Source organism: Oncorhynchus kisutch, linkage group LG1 (genome assembly GCF_002021735.2).
Source record: "Oncorhynchus kisutch isolate 150728-3 linkage group LG1, Okis_V2, whole genome shotgun sequence".
Lineage (NCBI taxonomy): Eukaryota > Metazoa > Chordata > Actinopteri > Salmoniformes > Salmonidae > Oncorhynchus > Oncorhynchus kisutch.
Genome location: NC_034174.2, coordinates 58874321 through 58898403, shown reverse-complemented (window position 1 = coordinate 58898403; position 24083 = coordinate 58874321). Strand labels below are relative to the sequence as shown.

General features: G+C 42.6%; 1 protein-coding gene and 1 long non-coding RNA gene across 3 annotated transcripts in view; one reads left to right on the top strand and one right to left on the bottom strand.

Moving 5' to 3' along the window:
* On the bottom strand, nucleotides 1–19378 carry mtif2 (mitochondrial translational initiation factor 2). Of its 2 annotated transcripts, XM_020482544.2 has the most exons (15): nucleotides 19222–19342; nucleotides 17932–18097; nucleotides 16216–16330; nucleotides 15810–15981; nucleotides 15330–15490; nucleotides 14778–14954; nucleotides 11170–11309; nucleotides 10588–10712; nucleotides 10068–10272; nucleotides 7098–7350; nucleotides 6735–6875; nucleotides 5043–5207; nucleotides 4052–4192; nucleotides 2725–2922; nucleotides 1–590 (listed from the first exon to the last, which is right to left on the bottom strand). In XM_020482544.2, exons 2-14 carry the CDS (start codon nucleotides 18088–18090, stop codon nucleotides 2753–2755), a joined length of 2124 nt encoding a protein of 707 aa, XP_020338133.1. In that variant the 5' UTR covers nucleotides 18091–18097; nucleotides 19222–19342; the 3' UTR covers nucleotides 1–590; nucleotides 2725–2752. The 2 variants fall into 2 exon arrangements, with proteins under 2 accessions (XP_020338133.1, XP_020338124.1); XM_020482535.2 differs by lacking the exon at nucleotides 1–590 and having other exon boundaries at nucleotides 1034–2922; nucleotides 19222–19378.
* A 1-nt stretch (nucleotide 19379) lies between these two features.
* The window catches only part of LOC109896733 (uncharacterized), a 31328-nt gene continuing 26624 nt past the window's right edge, over nucleotides 19380–24083 (top strand). The window contains exon 1 of the long non-coding RNA XR_002256144.2: nucleotides 19380–19717. This is a non-coding gene — a long non-coding RNA (uncharacterized LOC109896733). The remainder of the gene's footprint in view (nucleotides 19718–24083) is intronic.

Sequence of the window (24083 nt, the reverse complement as noted above, 5' to 3'; positions counted from 1 at the left end):
GAAGGTCCTGCACAGGTTTCATGTGAGCTTGGTTGCATACCCAATCTTAAAGTGTACGAAAATAAGGCATTGATATCACAAAGTATGCTGTACTTCCATTTCTCCTGAATTGCCATTTCTCATTTAGTTAGCCCCACCTCACCGCAGAAATGCAAATCAGTTTACAGAGAAAATACATAATGCATTTATGTGTCTAACAGATAAGTGTGCTCCAAAATGTCCCAGCCATTTAGCAGACACCAAGCATAAACGTTTGCTGTACATCAGAGTAGCAATATCGGCTAGTAGATAGCTAACAAACATGTACCCTGGTGGACAGTCGTGGCCAAAAGTTGAGAATGACACAAATATAAATTTTCACAAAGTCTGGTGCCTCAGTTTGTATGATGGCAATTTGCATATACTCCAGAATGTTATGAAGAGTGATGACATCATGTCAGTGATTCTCTCATTAACACAGGTGTGAGTGTTGACGAGGACAAGGCTGGAGATCACTCTGTCATGCTGATTGAGTTCAAATAACAGACTGGAAGCTTCAAAAGGAGGGTGGTGCTTGGAATCATTGTTCTTCCTCTGTCAACCATGGTTATCTGCAAGGAAACACATGCTGTCATCATTGCTTTGCACAAAAACAGCTTCACAGGCAAGGATATTGCTGCCAGTAGGCAAAATTGAGTGAGCCCACTCCCTTGGCTGAGAAGCAACCCCAGGACTTTCAATGAGTGTGAAGAATAAAGTGAAATTGGTCATAAATATATACAGTAACATTGTTAGGGTAGACTAAAATACAGATAATAACTTCCAATAAGGAGAAAGGAAAAGGGGACAGTGGCATCCAAGTGAACAGAAATGATCATGTTTTGTTTGTTTGTAGCTCTTGGTACAATAGGGGTAAAAGCAGAACATTGTTTGAAAGTGATCTGTGTGTATTAGCAGTAGTGATTGAGAGGGCTTTCCTATTGAAAAGAGTAGAAGGATCTGAGTTGAAGGAAACAGATATGGAGACTAGTGAAAGTAACAAAGACAGGGTCTATCAGTTGAGGTCACATTTAATGAGTGTTGACAGTATGGTGAATGGTAATTTATTAGCAGCTTTCAGATAGCATTCTAATTATGCAATATCTTAGTAAGTTGAAGAAGCTCAGCCTTCACGTGACGAATATGAGTGTGAACAACATTTGGTGCCGTGACCCAGATGAGAGCAACCTTACTTCTTGACCCTTTTCACTCGGCTAAGACCCAGACATCCCTCCGGCCACAACTAAGGTAAGAGTCCTTATTAAAAAATCTCTGAGGGACTGTCTGTTTTCCAGCCAGGCCTTTAATGGTAAGAGATCTCTTGTCCTCCTCATCCATGACATTTTGAGGTTCAATTTGGCCCAACTATTATCCTTTAAATGAGTCTCTGCCTAATCTTTGGATCATGCTTGTGTGACGCTTTTGAATGTGGGTGAAACGGGCAATAAAAGTATTATCTGAATTGTTTCGTCCCCACCTACCAGTCATTCTTGCTAGCTAGCAGGAGCGATACAGGTAGACAGTGTCCTTCGCTCCCACCTGCCCTCACCGTCGTTAACAGAAATGTGGGAAAACAGTGCCCAACAGACAGGGGGGCGAAGAACACAGTCTATGGGTCATCCCCTCCTTATGCTAGCACAGCAGGTGGGAGGCTGGGGCAACACTTTGTGCTAGCAAACTAACTAGCTAGCACACAGTGTCGCTCCTGCCTGCTGTGTTCAGGAGAAATCCGTTCCTGACAGGCGGGAGCGACGGACACGGAGTCCTCCTTAGGACTAGCTGGCTAAACTAGCAGTGTCCTGCGCTCCCGCCGGGACCAATTTCTGGAGCTGCATATTTATTTATGGCAATCCCCTCTTCCTACAATTTGAAGTTTGCGCTGCACCCGATCCTATAGCTGTACAGCAAATCGGCAATCTCTTCGCTAGCTCACCCGACCTGTGTTGATTGACAGCTTGCTGGTCTAATCAGAGTGCCTAGTGTGCGTTTCACGAGCTGCGTTTTTTAAATATTTTTTTTACAAGGGCGAAACAGGGCATTCAACAGGGCATAGACTCTACAAAGTAGAGCGTTCCACAGGGATGCTGGCCCATTTGGACACTACAGTTGTGTATTTTTTAAAGAAGCTAAAAAAAATGGCCAGAAACTAAAGTTATCAGGGCAATGCACAGACAGCTGAGAGATGTGAGTGGAGTTAGGCCCTTCTACATGTAGTGTGTGCATAACTTTTCAACATAACAGCATATTTATTACCTTAAACGATATGCACATTATTTTTTAAATTGTAATACGTATTTACACTTCGTCTCTTGGAAAATTATGTGCTGTATATGCAGTGCCTGACTTGAGCAGGAGCTCACTGGAGCTGAGTACCAGCACCTAATTTTCCACTGCTTGAGCTCCTGTTCCTCTTATAGAATATTAACTCAAAATCAGTGAGCCCAAAGCAAAGAAAATCTGTCCAATTGTAGAACACAAATAAAGTCACAGCTGGTACAGATACAAGTACTGAATGCTCATATCACTTGAAAAAAATAAAATCTTACTAGAAACAATTTTATTACATCAAGCAGAGCAGTCAGTACAACACCTCAAATTCAATTAGTCATGACATTCACAATTTTACATGTAAATGCGAAGTCTTGGAATGCTCAACCGTCTCTAGCATAAATAATACTCCATCAATTCAGATCATGGATTTTTCACCTGATGAGGCCAATATCCATAGCATGTCCTAAAATCCTGGATCCCAGGAAATTGTTTGCCTCGTCTCAGTCTCTTCGTAGCACACTACTTCATCTCCAGGTCTAAACTCGATGTCCTGATCCACAGAGAGGCCACACTCCATCCCAGTCTTCACCATCTGGACATCATCTTTGTGGTGCTTCAGTGCTGTCAAGGAGCCTGCAGGTAATACAAGACACCGCACACAGTTTTCACTCTAATCAAGAATAAGAAACCAACTTTCACCAAATGTTTTTGTGACCGACTCAAGAATAAGGGTGACCCGTCGTCAGAGTACATACAAAATAAGCCACAGGTTTATCACATGATATCATCTGTATACACTAAGCAACCGGTTTGACTAATTACCAGTATGGAGCATTGATAGTAAATACAGAATTTCACATACTTAAAAATATATATTTGAAAGTATAGTGTAGATATGCAGACGCTCCTAAAAGGCTTCTATGGAATGAGGTGCTCATTTAGATAACATCCTATTTCATAAAGGAAAAGGTTAGATATATTTGATCATTTAAAACACAATACAACCACACATGTGGATAATGCTTTTAAAATTGGGGATGACACAAAAAAAACTATTACCATTGTGGTCCTCTTAAATAAATGGCTTAAACAATGTACAAACATAAGATACACAGTAGACCTAGCCTAGCCTACTAGGCATACTTGGGTTACAGATCTAATAATAATTCATATATTTTGGAACTTGTATAGTGCTTTAAAGAATCTCAAAGCGCATAAAAAGTAAAAGACAAAAAATAGAAATGGAGATGGAGGTCTGAAAAACGCATGAAAAGCCACCACATCTTGGCAGTGGTTAGGCGCATTCCCTGAACAGTCCCTGAACTTCCTCAGCTATCTCTGGACACAGCATGCAATCCTTGTTGTAATACTTCCAAACAGATTAAACAAAAAGTCACATTATTTTGATCCAAACAGCAAGCTAGCTAGCTAACAAGCCCAAATATGGACTTTATCACAATCCTGCAAGTCTGAGAGTCCACAGTATATAGTGATCAAACCCTAGAGCAGCCAAATCCCCCCCAAAATACATTTAAGAAATGCACAAAAAAATAAATAATAATAAACATGTACAATATTTACAGAGCTCTCTGCCTGGGCTACAGTGCCATGGCAACCATGGAACCAGAGGTGTTGGCATCTCCTGTTTTTTAATGTATTTAAAAGTATCAGCTAGATATTGAACCTCAGTAAGGATCCCGGATGAGTGACATTCCCTTTAGCTATTCGGTATGGTAGTAGGTCTTCACGCGATCTTGCTTACCCTCCCAGATGACGTCTCGGTCTCGGACCAGTCGGAACTTCATCTTTCTATCTAGCTGACCCTTCTGAACTCTACAGCCGGCGACAGGCACTTTCTTCTTCCCAACAGTCACGTCAAACATGGCCAGGACAGATGCCTCCCCTAGAAAGAGAAGACGAAGAAAAATACTTTCAATCCATACGAGATGGAAATCGGTCTTCTGCTGTACCTAACCCCTCCGCTACACAAACACACATTAGGTTGAAGAGGCTGGAGCAGAGGGCAGCCACAAGCAGCGCCCAATAAGCAGTTTAGGGGGTTAAGTTAAGATCACTACCACCAGATTTTTTCTCTCTTTTTCACCCGTCAGAACTGGGTTTCAAAACAGTAACCCAAACTGTGTGAGATGCAAACAATTACATTAGGGTTTCTAGCACAGTCTATTCCCAGTTTAGTGAAAAGACAGTTATCCAGTGTTTTTAAACTGCATGCAAACCAGCAAACAAAGCAACTAACACTACCGATATACAGGAATACATATCCTTGCATGATTCACTATTTCTTCTAAAATAAGTTGAAATGGGGAAAACTTTGTGTTCCCACGTGTATGCGTTTGATTTACAACTGCATAGAATGCCCAAAAAGTTACAGAACATTTTTTCAATTCAAAGAAGAAAAAAATGTCCTGAACTGAATTACTCAGAATTCAAATTAATCTGGTTGGAGACTTAAGTGATTCTTGTTAAGGGTATAATTTACCTCACCTGTGTCAATTGCAGGTGCCTACACAGTAAAAATAGCCATATGACATGTTTTGAAAGAGAAAACTGAATATTCTGCTCCATTGCAAAAGTGCCAATTTATTTGACCACTAGAGTATGTCATTTTTGACAATTACTATGTCATGTGTACGTTTATTGATTCGATGTATCCCAGGACTCCCAAGAAAACTCGGTAACAATTGCCTGTGTTGACTACCCTGATTTATTAAATTAAAATACCACACACACACCGATCACATTCTCCTTCACAGACGGAGGGAGTTTACTGCTCAGCTCGTCCTTTAGGTCGTCGATGAGTTTGTAGATAACTTTGTGCATCTTTAGCATGATGCCTTTCTTAGTGGCCATCTGCTGAATGGACTTATTGACACCCACATTGAAGCCGTATATGGTGCCTGGTCATGGGAAGAAATAGCAAGTGTTACTATAACAATAAACAAAACATTTGTCAACATAAAATAAAAAAAGATCTTAAAACATTAGTTACCAATAAACTTATCTTTCATTTTCAAAAGTGTTAATATAGGGGATATAATAAAACACTTATATAACAGGTAAGCAGACAGATTGAGGGGATATAAGAGCACATGCTTGAAGGGACATTAAACAATGGAATGTGAGGGAAATAATATTTAGATTATATTTAACTGGTTAAAACACAGCCCTTTAAACTTGTACCCGTAGACGGGTTGAAAAATGGCACATTTGGGCACAGAAGCGCCTAAATTGGCTATTCAGTAAAATATTCTAAATGACAGAGCTCAGGCTTCACAGCGCTGTATTGGTTTCGACTGACAGCCATTCTGAACATGAGTACTGCACGTGACAAGAAGTTGCCCCCATCCCTCCAATGGAGTTCAAATGTGCACTTGACATTTCCATATCATAAAACTCATGTCATATATATTTATGATCACCATGTTTGATGTAGTTAGAAGATTACATGGCGTCATACCCTGGGTTGTTCTGAACAGAATGAGCCTGTTTGTCTATTGTGAAGAAAATTTGCTGCGGAACACACACCTGACAGCACTCATGACTCCTTACTATGCTCACCAAAATTAGGTTATGTTTCTCTGAACTGCCTTGTGAAAGTCTAACACTGTAAGATCGTATTTCATACCTTAGCTAGTCATGTTTGCTTTCGGCGATTTATAAAATGGTCAGTTTTTGGATTGTGTAAACAGTAATTGTGTGACGGCGGGGATGCAGGGTTGTGTTCCAAACAAAACAAGTATGCTTGTGCTAGATCTTCAACAGCACAGCTAGGAGAGCTCAAAAAAACGACCTTATAGTTGAAGACTCTTGAGTCATGGAAGTGCATTGAAATTACTTTGGAGAAGTGTGTGGTCACGTCAGAGACACCAGTTAGTCCTCTCACTCTAACCCTTATTGTCTTATGTTGCACCTACTCCACCATTTCAATTAATATTCTTATTATGTTACTGAATGTATCCAGAGTATTTTCAGATTTCGTTATTGGCTAATGCTGTGAAAAGTACAGTAAATGTAAAATACACATACAATCAACAGTGTCATGTTTGGATTCAGTCTTTTGTCAGGTGAATTATTATGTCCTAGACTGGTCTAATAATTTCCCCATAATCACCAAAATGTTCCCTTTTAATTGCTATCATGCTTATACCATTCAAATGTATTCTGTAAGAAACACTTCCATTTAGGCCTATCCATATAGGCCAATTCCCATGAGTGTAAAGGGTTAAAATCATTACAAAGAAAGTTTGTTGAAGTGAAAGTAAACCAGATGTGTTTTAAGTTGAGTATTGGATAATAACTCTGAAGACAGTTAGAATGTACTCATGGGGCATTCTAACTACAGCAGTGATGCCGGCATTTCAGTCTTCTATGGAGACCAAACATCTCCCTTTTCAATGACATGGTGTGATGTGTGGAGGATGCACCTGAGAAGGTCTCGGCCAGGTTGAGATCGTTCTCGGAAACATCTCCGATGCCAAAGTGGACCACCTCCATCTGGCACTGGTGATGCGCATCGTAGCTCTCCAAGATGTTCAGGATAGCCTCGACAGAGCCATCCACATCACCTGCAGTGGCAAAAGACAAGTCGGTATGAAATGGCATATGCTTTATTAGAATTATTCATGGCATTATTTTTTTATATTTTGTGATTAATTTAGTTATTTCATGATGAATTTAATATAAATATTGAAATATGATTTTAGTTAGGAGCATTTCTATTCTGTTCTGTAATTGGATTGTCTAGCCATGTCATTGAGTCATTCAGATTAATTCATTGATCTAGTCACCTTTGACAATGAGTGGTAGGGAGAGCTCTTGGGACTCCAACTTCTCGCTGGGCCGCATGGCCATGAGCTTTTTGTTGGCCTTGTACAGAGCAGACTTCCTTTGCCTCCAGCTGAGGTGGGCCAGGGGCTCTCGCTCCTTCTTATAGCTCTCATGGTGCTCCCGTTGCTTTACCTCAATGGCTTGCATGTCCTCCTTCAGTTTGTCCTGTTCCTCCTGGTAGCACCGCCAGTCCACCACCTCCCTTGCTCTTTTCTATAGTTGAGTGGATAAAGATCGATAGAATGGGGTAATATGGTGTCACAACAGATATATTAACAGACGAGACAAAAACATAACTCAGAGCTCAAAAGTGACTATGGTCTGAGATATGCTTGTAAGTCTGAATTGGGGCATTACCAGTAATAAGTAAGGAAAGACAATACGTTACTCTGGACCATGATCTCTCTTCTGACGAACATATCAAGACTGTTTCAAGGACAGCTTTCTTCCATCTACATAACTGCAAAAAATCTGAAACTTTGTCCATAATGACACAGAAAAATTAATCCATGCTTGTGTCATTTCTAGGTTAGACTACTGCAATGCTCTACTTTCCGGCTACCCGGATAAAGCACTAAATAAACTTGAGTTAGTGTTAAACATGGCTGCTAGACTCTTGACTAGAACCAAAGAATGTGATCATATTACACCAGTGCTAGGGCAAGGGCTGATTTCAAGGTTTTACTGCTAACCTACAAACCATTACATGGGATTGCTCCTACCTATCTTTTTCCGATTTGGTCCTGCCATACATACCTACACGCTATGGTCACAAGACTCTGGCCTCCTTACTGTCCCTAGAATTTCTAAGCAAACAGCTGAAGGCAGGGCTTTCTCCTATAGAGCACCATTTTTATGGAATGGTCTGCCTACCCATGTGAGAGACGCAGACTCTGTCTCAACCTTTAATCTTTATTGAAGACTCATCTATTCAGTAGGTCCTATGATTGAGTGTAATCTGGCCCAGGAGTGTGAGGGTGAACGGAAAGGCACTTGCCGTCTCCGCCTGGCCGGTTCCCCTCTCTACACTGGGATTCTCTGCCTCTAACCCTATTACAGGGGCTGAGTCACTGGCTTACTGGTGCTCTTCCATGCCGTCCCTAGGAGGGGTGCGTCACTTGAATGGGTTGAGTCACTGACGTGATATTCCTGTCCGGGTTGGCCGTGGCGGAGATCTTTGTGGGCGATACTTGGCTTTGTCTCAGGATGGTAGGTTGGTGGTTGAAGATATCCCTCTAGTGGTGTGTGGGCTGTGCTTTGGCAAAGTGGGTGGGGTTATATCCTGCCTGTTTGGCCCTGTCCAGGGGTATCGTTGGATGGGGCCCCAGTGTCTCCAGACCCCTCCTGTCTCAGCCTCCAATATTTATGCTGCAGTAGTTTGTGTTGGGGGGCTAGGGTCAGTCTGTTATATCTGGAGGATTTCTCCTGTCTTATCCAGTGTCCTGTGTGAATTTAAGTATGCTCTCTCTCTCTTGGGAGGACCTGGGCCCTAGGACCATGCCTCAGGACTACCTGGCCTGATGACTCCTTGCTGTCCCCAGTCCGCCTGGCCGTGCTGCTGCTCCAGTTTCAACTGTTCTGCCTGCGGCTATGGAATCCTGACTTGTTCACCATGTGCTACCTGTCCCAGACCTATTATTTGACCATGCTGGTCATGTATGAACATTTGAACATCTTGGCCATGTTCTGTTATAATCTCCACCCGGCATAGCCTGGTTCCTCTCTAGGTTTCTTCCTAGGTTCTGGCCTTTCTAGGGAGTTTTTCCTAGCCACCGTGCTTCTACACCTGCATTGCTTGCTGTTTGGGGTTTTAGGCTGGGTTTCTGTACAGCACTTTTGAGATATCAGCTGATGTAAGAAGGGCTTTATAAATACATTTGATTTGAATATTTTATCAGTGTATGATGACTAGCCTTATGTTTTATGCTGCTTTGTGCAGAGGGAACATCAACATTACACAGTGATAAACTAAACTTAGTTGAATGCACTGACTAAGGCAAAAAGACTGGAAGTAGTTATTTGGCAGATCTAAAACTAGCGAATTAGATTGAGATGAACTTCTCTCTCTAGCCAGCGGGCTAACCGGCGAAAAAGCTAGGGGTAAACAAACAGTGACGTAAGTATAACGTGACAGGTTTACGGTCAATGTTAGCAGGTCGGGTAACGCAGAGTGGCAGAATAAATATCACTCAAATCACTTGTTGTGACAGCGAATTATGTTAATAATGAATCTACTGAAAATGTTTATTGAAACTACCAAAAAGTGTCAGTAGTTTGCTTAGGTTGACGGCAAAGTTAGGCTAATTACATGGGAGTACCCTACGTCCGTACTCTGCTCTGAGGCGTGGTCACACTAAGCCATGCCTCGCCGTGTGTATCTATGGTGCACCTGTGACGGCCAATACAGCGCGGCATGGAACTCTGCTTGTCCAATCAACATCCAGGATCCAAACAAGCCGTTTTAGAACTGACATTAGCGTTATTAAACAATCTTCACTGCAAATTGAAGTGGGAGTTGTCAACACAAGGATTGACTTGGCCGGTTGCATACGTGACACGTCAACAATGCATGGTATTGGATCGTGTCTGAAGGCAATTAATGAATCAGATAAGGCCTATTCCAACTGTACTACTCCTCATTCTCATAAATAAATAAAAACGTCCAGATATTGCTTTGAGGCTGGGTTGTATGACTACCACATTCGGAGTTGGCTGAATCACACAGGCTTTAGAATTCATCTACTCTTCTAATAATGCAATATATGTCACCTCAGACTTAATCTCGGCAACCCACAATCAAAATCTTGCCGAAACGCTGTCTCTCTCGGGGAGAGGTACACCGTAAATAGGTGCACAGGAACAATTGTTCCTCATCTCACTGTCTTAGGATAGACGTTACATTTATGTTATGTCTGTCCAGGAGAGATTACCTCAGACTCTACTTCCAGGATCTCCTCGCCGGCAGAGGGGAGCTCCTTCCACCCCACTATCTCCACAGCAGTGCTCGGCCCAGCTTCCTTCACTGTGCAGTTGTTCTCGTCAAACAAGAAGCGCACCTTGGCCCATGTCTTCCCCGCAACCAAAGTGCAGCCCTTTTTTAACGTGCCTCGCTGGACAATTGCTGTCGTAACTGGCCTGCAAAACAGGAAATCATTTGTAAAAATGTATTTGTAAGCAGCATCTTATTGAACTGACATTCATTTAAAAATAGTTTAAACATTTGAAATGTTTACCAAAGCTATTTTTAATTTCCGTTACTCCAATAACTTCACTCAAATTGTAATGAATTATATGCATTTGAGAATATAATGCTTTTAGGTTGTGATTTTGTGTGAATGTTGGCAGTTTTGTAACCCGATTAAATCGAGCTAGAAGGCTTGGTGCAACCATTCCAACAAACAAATGCTAAGCTCATGCTCTCATCTGTGGCTGTGCCATGGGGAGACGCACCCCTTGCCCTTATCCGAGCGGCTCTCGATAATGGTGCCCTCCACTAGGCCTGTCGGGTCACCCTTCAGCTCCATCACCTCCGCCAGGGTCACCGTGGCCTCTGCCAGCTCCAGCAGATTGTCCCCCTATGGAATCATATTGTTGTTCTTTAATTTCATGGCTTTGGCATTATGCACCGACTTGCACAAATAGGTGAATTAGGCTGGGGCCAGACAGTTTTATCCACATTTACCAACTTTAGACAACTATTGCGTGACAAAAACAGACAGTGACAAATGCATAATAAGCACATTACAGGAATGACTTAAGTGGGCAGTAGTGTTTGTATTAAGGCTGGACCATGTTTGGCGGACTGTCCTAACCCCCAAGATGAGACAAGGGAAAGAATCCAATTAACAAACATATGCATATATACACACACACACACACACACACACACACACATTAGGCTTGCTAAATGTCTGACATTTTGTTTCCCACCTGGTCTGCTGTAATAAATGAGAACAATGGAAATGAGTCCATTTTATATATTCAATGATATATTAAAAAAGTAAACCTCCTTCCTATGGATGAGGAACTCACCTTCAGGGCAGAAACGTGGATAGCCTGAACTTCTCCTCCATACTCCTCGCATACCACATCATGGGATAGTAGTTCCTGCTTCACACGCGCTGGGTCAGCTTGATGCTTGTCACACTTGTTCACTGCCACAATGATTGGCACTGCAGATACACCAAAACCCCACCCACCAATTTTACTATTCAGGTACATTTAAAAAAAAAAAAAATTATTTCACCTTTATTTAACCAGGTAGGCTAGTTGAGAACAAGTTCTCATTTGCAACTGCGACCTGGCCAAGATAAAGCATAGCAGTGTGAGCAGACAACAAAGAGTTACACATGGAGTAAACAATTAACAAGTCAATAACACAGTAGAAAACAAAGGGGGAGTCTATATACAATGTGTGCAAAAGGCATGAGGAGGTAGGCAAATAATTACAATTTTGCAGATTAACACTGGAGTGATGAATGATCAGATGGTCATGTACAGGTAGAGATATTGGTGTGCAAAAGAGCAGAAAAGTAAATAAATAAAAACAGTATGGGGATGAGGTAGGTGAAAAAGGGTGGGCTATTTACCAATAGACTATGTACAGCTGCAGCGATCGGTTAGCTGCTCAGATAGCTGATGTTTGAAGTTGGTGAGGGAGATAAGTCTCCAACTTCAGCGATTTTTGCAATTCTTTCCAGTCACAGGCAGCAGAGTACTGGAACGAAAGGCGGCCAAATGAGGTGTTGGCTTTATGATCAGTGAGATACACCTGCTGGAGCGCGTGCTACGGATGGGTGTTGCCATCGTGACCAGTGAGCTGAGATAAGGCGGAGCTTTACCTAGCATGGACTTGTAGATGACCTGGAGCCAGTGGGTCTGGCGACGAATATGTAGCGAGGGCCAGCCGACTAGAGCATACAAGTCGCAGTGGTGGGTGGTATAAGGTGCTTTAGTGACAAAACGGATGGCACTGTGATAGACTGCATCCAGTTTGCTGAGTAGAGTGTTGGAAGCCATTTTGTAGATGACATCGCCGAAGTCGAGGATCGGTAGGATAGTCAGTTTTACTAGGGTAAGCTTGGCGGCGTGAGTGAAGGAGGCTTTGTTGTGGAATAGAAAGATTTGATTTTCGATTGGAGATGATGTTTGATATGAGTCTGGAAGGAGAGTTTGCAGTCTAGCCAGACACCTAGGTACTTATAGACGTCCACATATTCTAGGTCGGAACCATCCAGGGTGGTGATGCTAGTCGGGCATGCGGGTGCAGGCAGCGACCGGTTGAAAAGCATGCATTTGGTTTTACTAGCGTTTAAGAGCAGTTGGAGGCCACGGAAGGAGTGTTGTATGGCATTGAAGCTTGTTTGGAGGTTAGATAGCACAGTGTCCAAAGACGGGCCGAAAGTATATAGAATGGTGTCGTCTGCGTAGAGGTGGATCAGGGAATCGCCCGCAGCAAGAGCAACATCATTGATATACACAGAGAAAAGAGTCGGCCCGAGAATTGAACCCTGTGGCACCCCCATAGAGACTGCCAGAGGACCGGACAGCATGCCCTCCGATTTGACACACTGAACTCTGTCTGCAAAGTAATTGGTGAACCAGGCAAGGCAGTCATCCGAAAAACCGAGGCTCCTGAGTCTGCCGATAAGAATATGGTGATTGACAGAGTCGAAAGCCTTGGCAAGGTCGATGAAGACGGCTGCACAGTACTGTCTTTTATCGATGGCGGTTATGATATCGTTTAGTACCTTGAGTGTGGCTGAGGTGCACCCATGACCGGCTCGGAAACCAGATTTCGAAGACCTTAGATAGGCAGGGCAGGATGGATATAGGTCTGTAACAGTTTGGGTCCAGGGTGTCTCCCCCTTTGAAGAGGGGGATGACTGCGGCAGCTTTCCAATCCTTGGGGATCTCAGACGATATGAAAGAGAGGTTGAACAGGCTGGTAATAGGGGTTGCGACAATGGTGGCAGATAGTTTCAGAAATAGAGGGTCCAGATTGTCAAGCCCAGCTGATTTGTACAGGTCCAGGTTTTGCAGCTCTTTCAGAACATCTGCTATCTGGATTTGGGTGAAGGAGAACCTGGAGAGGCTTGGGCGAGGAGCTGCGGGGGGGGGGGGGGGGGGGGGCGGAGATGTTGGCCGAGGTTGAAGTAGCCAGGCGGAAGGCATGGCCAGCCGTTGAGAAATGCTTATTGCTTATTATTATTAAAAGGCATACAATAATGAACTATCATTAAATGAGCTCATTGGGAGCCTTGTTCAGACCAACAATGTTATCTCTTGAAACGTCTCGTTAGCCATGAAAAGGCAGTGATGATTTATACTGAACAAAAATATAAAAAACACAATATGCAACAAATTCAAAGATTTTACTGAGTTACAGTTCATATAAGGAAATCAGTCGAATGAAATTCATTAAGTCCTAATCAATGGATTTCACATGACTGAGAATACAGACATGTATCTGTTGGTCCCAGATACCCCCCCAAAAAAGAAAAAATAGTGGCATGGATCAGAAAACAAGCCAGTATCTTGTGTGACCACCATTTGCCTCATGCAGCACGACACCTTCACATAGAGTTGATCAGGCTGTTGATTGTGGCCAGTGGAATATTGTCCCACTCTTCTTCAATGGTAGTGCGAAGTCGCTGGATATTGGCAGGAAGTGGAACGCGCCGTCGTACACGTCGATGAAGAGCATCCCAAACATGCTCAATGGGTGATGTCTGGTGAGTATGCAGGCCATGGAAGAACTGGGACATTTTCAGCTTCCAGGAATTGTGTACAGATCCTTGCGACATGAGACTGTGCATTATCATACTGAAACATAATGATAATGGTGGCGGATGAATGGGACGACAGTGGGCCTCAGGACATCGCCATGGTATCTCTGTGCATTCAAATTGCCATCGATAAAATGCAATTGTGTTCATTGTCTGTAGCTTATTGCCTACCCATACCATAACCCCACCATGGGGCACCCTATTCACAACGTTGACGTCGCCCATACGAAGCCATACACGTGGTCTGTGGTTGTGAGGCCGGTCGGACGTACTGTCAAATTCTCTAAAACGACATTGGGGGCGGCTCATGGTAGAGAAATGCACATTCAATTATCTGGTAACAGCTCTGGTGGACATTCCTGCAGTCAACATGCCAATTGCTCGCACCCTCAATTTGAGACATCTGTAACATTGTGTTGTGTGACAAAATGGCATATTTCAGAGTGGTCTTTTATTGTCCCCAGCACAAGGTGCACCTGTGTAATCAGCTTCTTGATATGCCACACATTTCAGGTGGATGGAAGATCTTGGCAAAGGAGCTCACTAACAGGGATGTAAACACATGTGTACAAAATGGAATGGAACATTTTTGGGATATTTTATTTCAGCTCATGACACATGGGTCAAACTTTACATGTTGCGATTATATTTCTGTTCAGTGTATATAGATTTAAAGTGAACAGCAGGAATATGTGTTGTACATGATGCTATCGCCAGGTGCAGTTTGGATTGAATGCCATCAATCCCTACAGTTAGGGTTATTTAATCTATAAAAATATTAATGTCCCTCAAAGATGTCACCCAAAATGTGTTATAGTTGCATAGAAATACCAATATGAAATATGACAGTACCTTGGGCTTTTTTGGCATGTAGGATGGATTCAATCGTCTGCTTCATGACTCCGTCATCTGCAGCAACAACCAGGATGACAATGTCTGTGGCCAAAGCTCCACGGGCCCTCATGGCGGAGAAGGCTGCGTGCCCTGGGGTGTCCAAGAAGGTGATCTTTTCCCCCGAAGGAAGTTGAACTGCAGAGAGAAATCAGGATGGAACCTTCTGAAATCTGTGAAGATAAATCTAACCTCACCGAGAAATTTGGTATATTCAAAATATGTATTGCTATGAGGCATCATAACACCAGGTTGAGAAATAACTTTTACAGTTTAGCCTTGCAATGATCTGCATCGACAGGTGGTCTCAAGCCTCAAGCAAAGAGTGGATATGGGGACAGGTCTGAGGGGAGCTTCCGGTGTTAGTCAACATTTTCATACAATATTAATATGATTCCCTTGATTCATTCAGCTAGATTCTGTAAGATTCACTACTACTAGCAGCTAGTTTTATGATCACTAAACATTCCACAAAAAAAAAAAACTTCTTGTGGAGTCTAGGTGTTTCCCTACCCAGGAAGGCCCCAATGTGCTGGGTGATGCCCCCTGCTTCCCCCGCAGCCACCTGGCTCTTCCTAAGGCTGTCCAACAGAGTGGTCTTTCCGTGATCTACGTGGCCCATTATGGTGACGACAGGAGGACGAGACACCAGGACGGCCGGATCTGGTGGATCTCTAGAATAAACATTGATTTACATTCAGATGCAACTTCTATTTTGTATGTTCATTCATGTGAAAATAAAAAAACTCTAAATATAATAAAATGTTTAAAAAAAAGTTCATATTCAGGTGGTATAACTTGGGTTTTATCCAGGTTTGAGCTTGAATGGGAATGTCAGTACCTGGATGGTACTGAGCCCTTTCTACCCTAATGCCTACAGATGGCCAACAACCAATTCTCAAGAGGTTTTGTTTTGAAATGTCCAGCATCTGTCAACCAAAATACTCTATTAACCACCCTTCTAACAATCAGACGACAAGACAGGTCCTCTACCTTCTCTGAGTGTCTTTGTTCTCACGCTCTTTGGACTCCACCAGCTTGGCCCACTTGAACTTCATCCCAGACCTCTTCACAACCTCCTTGATCCACTGCTCCTCCAGAACAGAGTGGGGCTCTAGGGAATCCAGGTCCACTGAGGTGTTGAGCAGAGCCTCAAAGACATGATCTATGGAATAAATGGTACGCTGTTCAAATCAGTACTACATATCAGACCTGCGTTGTATTCATTAGTGTACACCGTAGCGAAACGTTTTGGAATGGAAAACGAAAACAAGCATTTCTTATTGGACAAGTTTAATCACCTTGGAACATACTCAATACTTCATACCATAATTCAGTAAAATAAATAATGACTTTAAAGACTATTGAATGATTATACATTACATTTAATCAGCCTTACCAAAGTCTTTGTTCATAGCTTGAGCCAGTGCAGACACTGTCATCTTCTGCTTTATTTCTACTTCCTGTTTGTCCTGCTTCGGTTTGACTTTCTGAACTTTACTATGGCCTTTACCCTAGAAAAAAAAGACATGAAAAAAAATGTTAATGGATCTAAAAGCATAAGGAAAGACCACAACCACATGATCTCTATTTTCAATAGAGATCAAGGCCTATTACATTTATCATTTGCATTTACAGTGCATTAGGAAAGTATTCAGACCCCTTGACTTTTTCCACATTTTGTTACCTTATTCAAAAATTGATTGTTTTTTTCCATCATCAATCCACACACTTAAATATGACATTAACATAAGTATTCAGACCCTTAACTCAGTACTTTGTTGAAGACCCTTCAGCAGCAATTACAGCATTGAGTCTTCTTGGGAATGACGCTACAAGCTTGGCACAACTTTACTTGGCGAATTTCTCCCATTCTTCTCTGCAGATCCTCTCAAACCCGGTCAGGTTGGATAGGGAGCGTCGCTGCTCAGCTACTTTCAGGTCTCTCCAGAGATGTTAGATTAGGTTGAAGTCCGGGTTCTGGCTGGACATTGAGACTTGTCCCGAAGCCACTCCTGCATTGTCTTGGCTGTGTGCTTAGGGTTGTTGTCCTGTTGGAAGGTGAAGCTTTGCCCCAGTCTGAGGTCCTGAGCAGATTTCATCAAGGACCTCTCTGTACTTTGCTCTGTTCATCTTTCCATTGATCCTGACTAGTCACCCAGTCCTTGCTGATAAACATCCCCACAGCACGATGCTGCCACCACCATGCTTCACTGTAGGGATGGTGCCAGGGTTCCTCCAGAAGTGACGCTTGGTATTCAGGCCAAAGAGTTCAATCTTGCTTTCAACAGACAAGATAATATTATTTCTCATGGTCAGAGTCCTTTAGGTGTCTTTTGGCAAACCAAGCGGGCTGTCATATGCCTTTTACTGAGGAGTGGCTTCCATCTGGCCACTCTACTAAAGGCCTGGTTGGTGGAGTGCAGCAAAGATGGGAGAACCTTCCATAAGGACAACCATCTCCACAGCACAGAGGAACTGGAGCTCAGTCAGTGACCATTGGGTTCTTGGTCACCTCCCTGACCAAGACCCTTCTCCCCTGATTGCTGTTTGGCCAGGCGACCAGCTATAGGAAGAGTCTTGGTGGTTCCAAACTTCTTGGTCTTGGTGGTTCCAAACTTCTTGCATTGGACACCACTGTGTTCTTGGGGACCTTCAATGCCCCAGATCTGTGCCTCGACACAATCCTGTCTCGGAGCTCTACGGCAATTCCTTCAACCTCATGGCTTGGTTTTGCTCTGACATGCACTGTCAACTGTGGGACCTTATATAGACAGGTGTGTACCTTTCCAAATCATGTCCAATCAATCGTATTTACCACAGGTGGACTCCAATCAAGTTGTATAAACATCTCAAGGATGATCTATGGAAACAGGATGCACCTGATCTCAATTTTGAGTGTCATAGCAAAGGGTCTGAATACTTATGTAAATAAGGTATCTGTTTTTATAAACATTCCTCAAAACCTATTTTTCGCTTTAATTGTGGATTGTGTGTAGATTGATGAGGAAACAATTTACATTATAGAATAAGGCAGTAACGTAACAAAATGTGGAAGAAGTCAAGGGGTCTGAATATGTTTTTCTTCAACTCAAAACTTGCCCCTATGTCTCACCTGCTTAGTAGCAAGGAATCTGGCATGGTGGCAGGTCAGTGGAGGTGCAGGGGTCCAAGCTGGAGCAAAGATAGGGAAAGGGAGGTAGTTTGCAACCAGTGTAGGGTCGGTATGGGTTATCAGTCTCACCCTCCTTATCAGGGAGGTCGCCCGATTCATTTCAGTGCTAAAAGAAACAGAATTGTTATTTTCATTTCACATTGGCATCTGCAGTCGTGCTGTACAGTAGGTTAACTACCATTTTCCATGCGGTTTGCTAGCAACATTATGAAAAGGGGCCTGTGGGTTCCCACATCGAAAAACCTGAAGCCACCGTGCTTCTATTTCCCTATGTGAGAGCATCACGAACCGTAGGTTTTCACCATGTTTTGTTATTTCTGTATAACATAAAAATCAACACAAAGTTGGCTCTTTTACAATGTGGGTCATTTGGAAATAATGTTTGTTTTCCCCCAATTTGTGGGCGTGGTCAAAGGGAATTCCTTATTATATGAATATCAACTTTGCATACTGGCTAACACTGCCATTCCAAAATGGCAGCAGTGGCTACTATTAACTAACATGAGGACGAAAGGGACGGTTTTCCACGAAAATGTGCAGTATTTCAAACTTCTCGGTGGAGCAGTGCGGATAAAGATCAAATTTGAAGTACAGTGACATATTCCAGCCCTGCATTGAGGTATGTTTTCTGACACATCTCACACTGGCTCCACTGTGTCTTAATGTAACCATGATTGCGTTCTGACTCCAGTGCAGCTCAGTGTAAACAAGTGTAACGGTAGGGTCAGTAACTTCTGGGAAGCTAATTTGCCCATTTAGTTTAAGGAACAAATTACATTTGAAAAAAATAGAGCTATAAAACTCGATTATAAAATCGAGTTCCAGATTGTCTTTATTACAGTCAGGCTGCAAAGATTTGTAGAACGCCTGAAGACACTAGAAAAAAAGAACCTGAAACGCAACAGACGTGGTTGACCTTAGCACAGCTTGTGTTGTTGCACCCACTTCAAAGATGGAGGAAATGGGAAACTTTAACCGGGTTATCGGGCAAATCAAACCTTGACGCACTTCAGCCACGCCCGTACAAAATTGTTCTGTTACACTGCAGTTAACAGAGACTGCAAATATGGTTGTCAAACTCTGTGGCGACAGTGTCCAAAACACCACAGTTCACTGCAGTGGACTTCATAGTAAGTTAGCTGGAGTCATTTTGGGGAGTTAGCTAGCTAGATGCCATGATTTTATGTGGCTAGCTACCCACTAGCAATAACACAAATCCGAGGAACTCACCTTGTGATTTAGGCTACCCCGTTTCACCACATTGTTAATGTGGTTTTCAATCCCATTTGCATTACACGTTCAGCGATATCAAACATCCATTTCAACCCTTCACAGGACGCCGCCATGACAGGTATCCCAGCAAGCATTTCGACAGTGTATTGGCCATAGAGATAGATAAAGGACTCATTGTTATAGCTGTACTATTATAGTGTCATTGACAACATTGGCAGCACATATAGACAGAGGACTCATCGTTATATCTGTGCTATTAGAGCGCCTTTGACAAAAATGGGCAGCGCCATTGAGCCTACAACCCATAGGAATTCCCACCCAGTTGACAACTTTTTTACTGCTTTAAAATGGCGGAAGCAAGGTGGACGCCCATGCTAAAACGACCTTTTGGACACTTGAGCCTTCTATCATTCTCTATGGTATCGACTGGCGGAAAGGGAGAAGCGAGAGGACTGACTCCGTCCCGAATCTTTCTGCGCGAGAAGCAGACCAAGTGAGGATTTTTTGTATAGCGTGTCGAATTTGGTCAATATAAAATGTAATTGCTAAATGAGGCGTATTTGATCGAATATAAGTTTCGCAATGTTCAGGTTGTTACGAATATACTGATATAAGTTGAGCCAATTGTTCACATGCTTATATGCCCTCATTGGCTAGAAGTTTCCCTTCCGCCTTCTGCCTTTGCGGACATGTATGCCCATTGTTTGAGCAGACTGTCCAATATCTTGTCAATATGTAGATCATCTTTGGTATCAATCTTCCTGGTAGTGTCAGGTCAATGGTTTCAATGGTTGTGATCCAATTGCAAGTGTCTGCAGTTCGTCTTTTTTTTTCAGTTGTGCTGCCAATCTCTGAAATAACTATGACAAAAATACAATTACAACTACAGTCGGCAACATGTCAGAAAATTACATTTTTATGAGTTGGATTGGAGTGTGTACATTTTTTCTACCAGTACATAGACATATTTTCAGAATAAAAATGATTAAGTAATTACCATGTTGTCGGTCAAGTGACTCCTAAGTAAAAATATTCAGCACAAAGACCTGCTGTAAGTGACATTGAAAGCAGCAATCTGGTGATGTTAGCCGACATCCACTACTTCGTCATCAGAGTAATCTGTCATGACTACAGTGACATTTCCAAAATGTGGAAGATTTCCTGGATAACATGAAAACAGCCTAACCAGCTCTGCTAGGGCGAGTAAAAGGGTCAGAGTTTGGGTGGGGGCTAAAGCTTAAGATGTATCTTGTGGCATTGCACATGGTCAGTGTGAACCAGAGTGACTTGATACAACAACAATGGGCCAAGCAAACTGTACATACAAAATGGAAACGACACAGGTCTTATTTAATGAAAGGGGTTGCAGTCTGCTGTGAAGCTTTCATCCATGTATATGGGAAAGAGAGTCTACTTACAGTTTGTTAATATACGTTTCTGATTTAGTCAAAGTTATTTTCATTGCAAGTTAAAGCTTGCTGTTAGCTAACTAGCTAGCTGTAGTTCGATGGTTAACTTGAGCTAGCTATGGCAATCGGTTTGTATTGCTAGTACTCTATGGTTTGGGATTATAAATTCATTGTTTAGCTAGCTAATGTTAACGTTACATGTCTCAACAAAAGACCCCATGTTAAAGCTTCCTGTTAGCTAGCTAATGTTAGCTGACGTAAGATGGCTGGCTAGCTAGCTAGCATTGTGTATGAACTGTGTAATGTTAGCGATGTTTTCTCAGATTGCCATTAATGTTAGCTGGCAAACATTGAACCTAATTGGTTAACTTCAGCTAGTTAGACAATCGGTTTGTATTACTAGTACTCTATGGATTGGGATGATGGTTAATTGTTTAGCTGGTTAGCTACATGTCTAGACAAAAGACAAAGTTAAAGCTTGCTGTTAGCTAGCTGATGTTAGATGGCTAGCTAACATTACTGTGTGTAGTGATATTGCAGAATGCCATTTCGCATCTATTGTATAATAATGCTAAAATGTGTATCTGGAATTTATCTTTCAGCGTCAGTCATACAAAGAGAAGGTCTATTTAATTGTTTTTATTTTTTTAACTAGGCAAGTCAGTTAAGAACAAATTCTTATTTACAATGACGGCCTACCAAAAAGGCCTCCTGCAGGGACGGGGGCTAGGAATAAAAAACAATACCTATAAATATATGACAAAACACACATCACAACAAGAGACAACACTACATAAAGAGAGACCTAAGACAACAACATAGCATGGTAGCAACACAACATAACAACAACATGGTAACAGCATAAAACATTATTGGGCACAGACCACAGCACAAGGGGCAAGAAGGTAGAGACAACAATACATCACGCAAAGCAGCCACAACTGTGTCCATGATTGAGTCTTTGACATAAAACTGTCCAGTTTGAGTGTTTGTTGCAGCTCTTTCTAATCGCTAGCTGCAGTGAACTGAAAAGAGGAGTGACCCAGGGATGTGTTTGTTTTGAGGACCTTTAACAGAATGTGACTGGCAGAATGGGTGTTGTATGTTGAGGATGAGGGCTGCAGTAGATATCTCAGATAGTGGGGAGTGAGGCCTAAGAGGGTTTTATAAATAAGCATCAACCAGTGGGTCTTGCAATGGGTATACAGAGATGACCAGTTTACAGTGATGTGTCCTATAAGGAGCTTTGGGGGCAAATGTGATGGCAGAATGGTAAAGAACATCTAGCCGCTCGGGAGCACCCTTACCTGCCAATCTATAAATGATGTCTCCGTAATATAGCATGGGTAGGATGGTCATCTGAATCAGGGTTAGTTTGGCAGCTGTGGTGAATTAGGAGCGATTACAATAGATAGATTTAACCTTAGCCTGCAGCTTTGATATGTGCTGAGAGAAAGACAGTGCACCGTTTAGCCATACTCCCAAGTACTTGTATGAGGTGACTGCCTCAAGCTCTAAACCCTCAGTGGTAGTAATCACACCTGTGGGAGGAGGGACATTCTTCTTACCAGAACAAGGTTAAGGGTAGAGAAACACTTGTTGGACACTAAGAAAGCTTTGTTGTAGAGCATTTGACACAAAATCTTGGGAGGGGCCAGCTCAGTATAAGACTATCATCGGCATATAAATGTATGAGAGAGCTTCCTTCTGCCTGAGCTATGTTGTTGATGTAAATTGAGAAGAGCGTGGGGCCTAGGATCGAGCCTTGGGGTACTCCCTTGACAGGCAGTGGCTGAGAGAGCAGATTTTCTGACTTTATACACTGTACTCTTTGAGAGAGGTAGTTAGCAAACCAGCCCAAAGACCCCTTAGAGACACCAATACTCCTTAGCCGGCCCAAAAGAATGGAATGGTCTACCGTTGTGACGCCCTGACCTTAGAGAGCCTGTTTATTTCTCTATTTGGTTAGGTCAGGGTGTGATTTGGGTGGGCATTCTAGTTTTTCTATTTCTTTGTTGGCCGGGTATGGTTCCCAATCAGAGGCAGCTGTCTATCGTTGTCTCTGATTGGGGATCATACTTAGGCAGCCTTTTTTCGACCTTCAGTTTGTGTGTAGTTGCTTTCTGCACTGCATGTAGCTTTACGTTCGTTTTGTATTTTGTTGTTTTTTCTGTGTCATTTAATAAAAGAAAGGTGTACGCCTACAAAGCTGCACCTTGGTCTGAATTAATCTCTAAACGAACGTGACAACAGTATAAACATAGCAGCACAATATTGCTTAGAATCAAGGGCAATGGTGACTTAATTGAGGACATTTAAGGTGACATGTCCATAACCTGAGCGGAAACCATATTGCATACCCCAGAGAATACTATAGACATCAAGAAAGCCAGTCAGTTGATTATTAACACGTTTTTCCAACACTTGATAAACAGGGCAAAATAGAAATAGGCCTATAACAGTTAGGATCAGCTTGGTCTCCCGCTTTAAATAAAGGATGAACCGTGGCTGCCTTCCAAGCAATTGGAACCTCCCCAGAAATGAGAGACAGGTTGGAGATATGTTTGGCGATTATATGGGCAGCAACCTTAAATAAGAAAGGGTCTAATCCATCTGACTCAGATGTTTTTTTGGGGTCAAGTTTTTCAATTTCACCTTTATTTAACCAGGTAGGTCAGTTAAAAACAAGTTCACATTTAGAACTGCGACCTGGCCAAGATAAAGCAAAGCAGTGCGACACAAACACAGAGTTGCACATGGGATAACCAAACGTACAGTCAATAACACAATAGGAAAATCGATATACAGTGTGTGCAAATGTAGTAAGATCAGGATGGTAAGGCAATAAATAGGCCATAGTGGCAAAATAATTACAATTTAGCAATTAACGCTGGAGTGATAGATGTGCAGAAGATGAATGTGCAAGTAGAGATACTGGGGTGCAAAGGAGCAAAAACATAAATAACAATATGGGGATAAGTTAGTTGGTTCGGCTTTTTTCAGATGGGCTGTGTACAGGTGCAATGATCGGTAAGCTGCTCTGACAGCTGATGCTTAAAGTTAGTGAGGGAGATAAGACTCCAGCTTCAGTGATTTTTGCAATTAGTTCCAGTCATTGGACGCAGAGAACTGGAAGGAAAGGCGGCCAAAGGAGGAGTTGGTTTTGGGGATGACCAGTGAAATATACCTGCTGGAGCGAGTGCTACGGGTGGGTGCTGCTATGGTGACCAGTGAGCTGAGATAAGGCAGGGCTTTACAGATGACCTGGTGCCAGTGGGTTTGGCGACGAATATGAAGCGAGGGCCAGCCAACGAGAGCTTATAGGTCACAGTGGTGGGTAGTATATGGGGCTTTGGTGACAAAACGGATGGCACTGTGATAGACTACATCCAGTGTAGAGTGTTGGAGGCTCATTTGTAAATGACATCGCTGAAGTCAAGGATCGGTCGG